The 2,447-nt window shown below is 51.9% G+C and overlaps 1 protein-coding gene across 1 annotated transcript; it reads left to right on the forward strand.

The window, feature by feature from the left end:
• Window positions 1–1,075: 1,075 nt before the first annotated feature.
• On the forward strand, window positions 1,076–2,441 carry LOC109528218 (zinc finger protein Pegasus-like; the record flags this gene model as incomplete). Its single annotated transcript, XM_019890582.1, has 3 exons — window positions 1,076–1,361; window positions 1,533–1,706; window positions 1,804–2,441. Coding segments are annotated over exons 1-3 (945 nt in total), but the record flags the coding sequence as incomplete, so codon positions are not given.
• Between the last annotated feature and the right edge of the window lie 6 nt (window positions 2,442–2,447).

The following is a 2,447-nucleotide window of genomic DNA, read 5'->3' on the forward strand; positions in this document are numbered from 1 at the left end:
CTTCACAAAAGCTTAATTTGCCGATACGCGATGACGTCGAGCCCGCTTTTTACGTCAATGGTGATGAAGCGAAAAATTTCACCAAATATACCACTGCTCACCCCGGCCTTTGACTGGATGTCCGCTTGATGTTTTACCTTCAAAAAATACTATCGGGACGTTACATGAATTTTAAAATGAGAGTGCTTATAATTTATGGATTTACGTTGCCATTTTAATTTGTCGGGTATCTGGTTTAGTCGTAGGAACTTTTCTTTAAGGACAATTCGTGTGATCGGACTGTTTATCACTGAACACAACTCGGTGAACTTTAGTGGTAGGAACGCTTCCTTAAGGACAATTCGTGTGATCGGACTGTTTTTCCCTGAGCACAACTCAGTGAACTTTCACCCCTTCCAACCTGGTTGTTTTGGTTGAGCATCTTGGGCTATCCGTGGGGGAACTGGAATTAAACCTAATCTGACAGCGGGGACATTTTCTCAGAATTCACTCGTACACGAGAAAGAATGGCGACAATGGCGCTGTCAAGCACAAATCGGCGCCCCCGCTGAACAGAGATGCTGGATGTAGCCTAATGCTAACGTTCGCTGTCAACCTAGCGGACTTACCTGAGGTGTCAACATGGCGGTGATGGGAAGGGATGTGTAGCACCCACCGACTGGACACACCGCATGTGTTCACATTTTGTTTTCAATACTGGCCTGGATTTTTCAAACAAGCAAATACAACGGATGTGAGTATGTAAACATTTAGAAGCTTGTATAGAATGCTTTACAATGGATTCGAGTCGTCTTTAGTACTTGACTCCTTTAGATGCAACTAACATTTTTTATTAATTATGACAATGTATTGAGTGACCTGATAAGCTTGACGTCATGTACTTCCGGGATGCAGTGGCCTTCTCAAATGGCACCACGAGTAAACACCCCACTGTTATTTTACAAGGCTGAATGATTGAGAAAAGACGCCAATGGCACGAATAATGAGTTTAGCCTTCTTGTCTGTCGCTGGAGTTTGACGTTGTGAGGTGTTAGCATACTGGGGCAGACTATATATCTGGTGGTGCCAAGTTTTTTTGTCATCGTTTGCAGTCCACATCAGCCACAGTCATTCACTTTCCGGCTTCCCGGAAATATCCCGGTGCGCCGACTGTTCACAAACATTATTAAGCAGTTTATCCTTTTTAAAATGTTGCTGCAGTGTTGGATTTTTCCATTCCTTGCTTTCAATGGGCGAGGAAAAGCCAGACACGCTGGACTTCGTGAAGGATTTCCAGGAGTATCTGAGCCAGCAGACCCAGCATGTCAACATGATATCGGGCTCCGTCAGCGGCGTTAAGGAGGCCGATGAACTACCGGCCGGTAACGTAGACATTTCTTCTGTTTTCTCAAGAGTTAAACTTGTGATGACAGATCATATAACAGCAATGCCCACCCCATTCATTGTTAGAGCTCTTTACAAATTCACTTTTCTTCAGTCCCAGCTATGTTCGAGACTTTCAAATTGCTGCCTGTATATCCCTCCGTGCGCAGATTGCAGTCAGAACGGGCTGGATCACCCGGCGGTGGACATGTCCCTGGAGGACGGCGCTGGGATTTTGGTGGACGGTTTTGAGAGAACCTTTGACGGCAAACTCAAGTGCCTGTACTGCAGCTACGCCACCCGAGGCACAGCGAGACTCGTCGAGCACATTCGAATGCACACAGGTGGGGGGTTACGGTTGAATTGCACTCCGACTACTGGTTTCGGTCCGGGAAAAAAAAAAAATCTAATCAACCACTTTTTTTCCCCTCAATCCACCAGGAGAGAAACCCCACCGCTGCCACCTGTGCCCGTTCGCCTCGGCCTACGAGCGCCACCTGGAGGCCCACATGCGCTCGCACACGGGCGAGAAGCCGTACAAGTGCGAGCTGTGCTCCTTCCGCTGCAGCGACCGCAGCAACCTGTCGCACCACCGCCGACGGCGCCACAAACTGGTCCCGAAGAAGGATGCCCGCTCGCTGCCGCACAAGAAGATGCTGAGCGTGCTGCAGAAAAAAAGCAGCTCGCTCGGCTACGGCCGCCGCCTCCTCATCGCCTCGTGCTCTTCTACGCCCAGGGCCTGCGACGCGGACGACCGCTCCCGTGAGCTGCCGAACGAGGCTTATGACGACGGTCTGGGCGAGGAGGAGCCTCAAAGCCACCTGCGGTCCAACCTGATCATGGAGAACCCCCTCAACCAGCTCTCCACCCTGGCGGGCCAGTGCGCCAGCCTCCCGCCTTCGCTCCAGCCCCCTTCGTCCCCAGGAGCGGAATCCGACGCGGAGGAGAAGCCACTCCTCATCCAGCGCCCGCTCGCCTCCTCCTCGCCGGCCACCCCCGAACCGCGAGCGCCCCCTCAGCTTAGCAACTGCAGCCCGGCGGGCAGCGAGCGCAGCGGGCCCACCAGCGCCACCAACAGCCGGCCC

Source organism: Hippocampus comes, unplaced genomic scaffold, assembly GCF_001891065.2.
Source record: "Hippocampus comes isolate QL1 unplaced genomic scaffold, H_comes_QL1_v1.1 scaffold4004, whole genome shotgun sequence".
In the NCBI taxonomy this organism is placed as follows: Eukaryota; Metazoa; Chordata; class Actinopteri; order Syngnathiformes; family Syngnathidae; genus Hippocampus; species Hippocampus comes.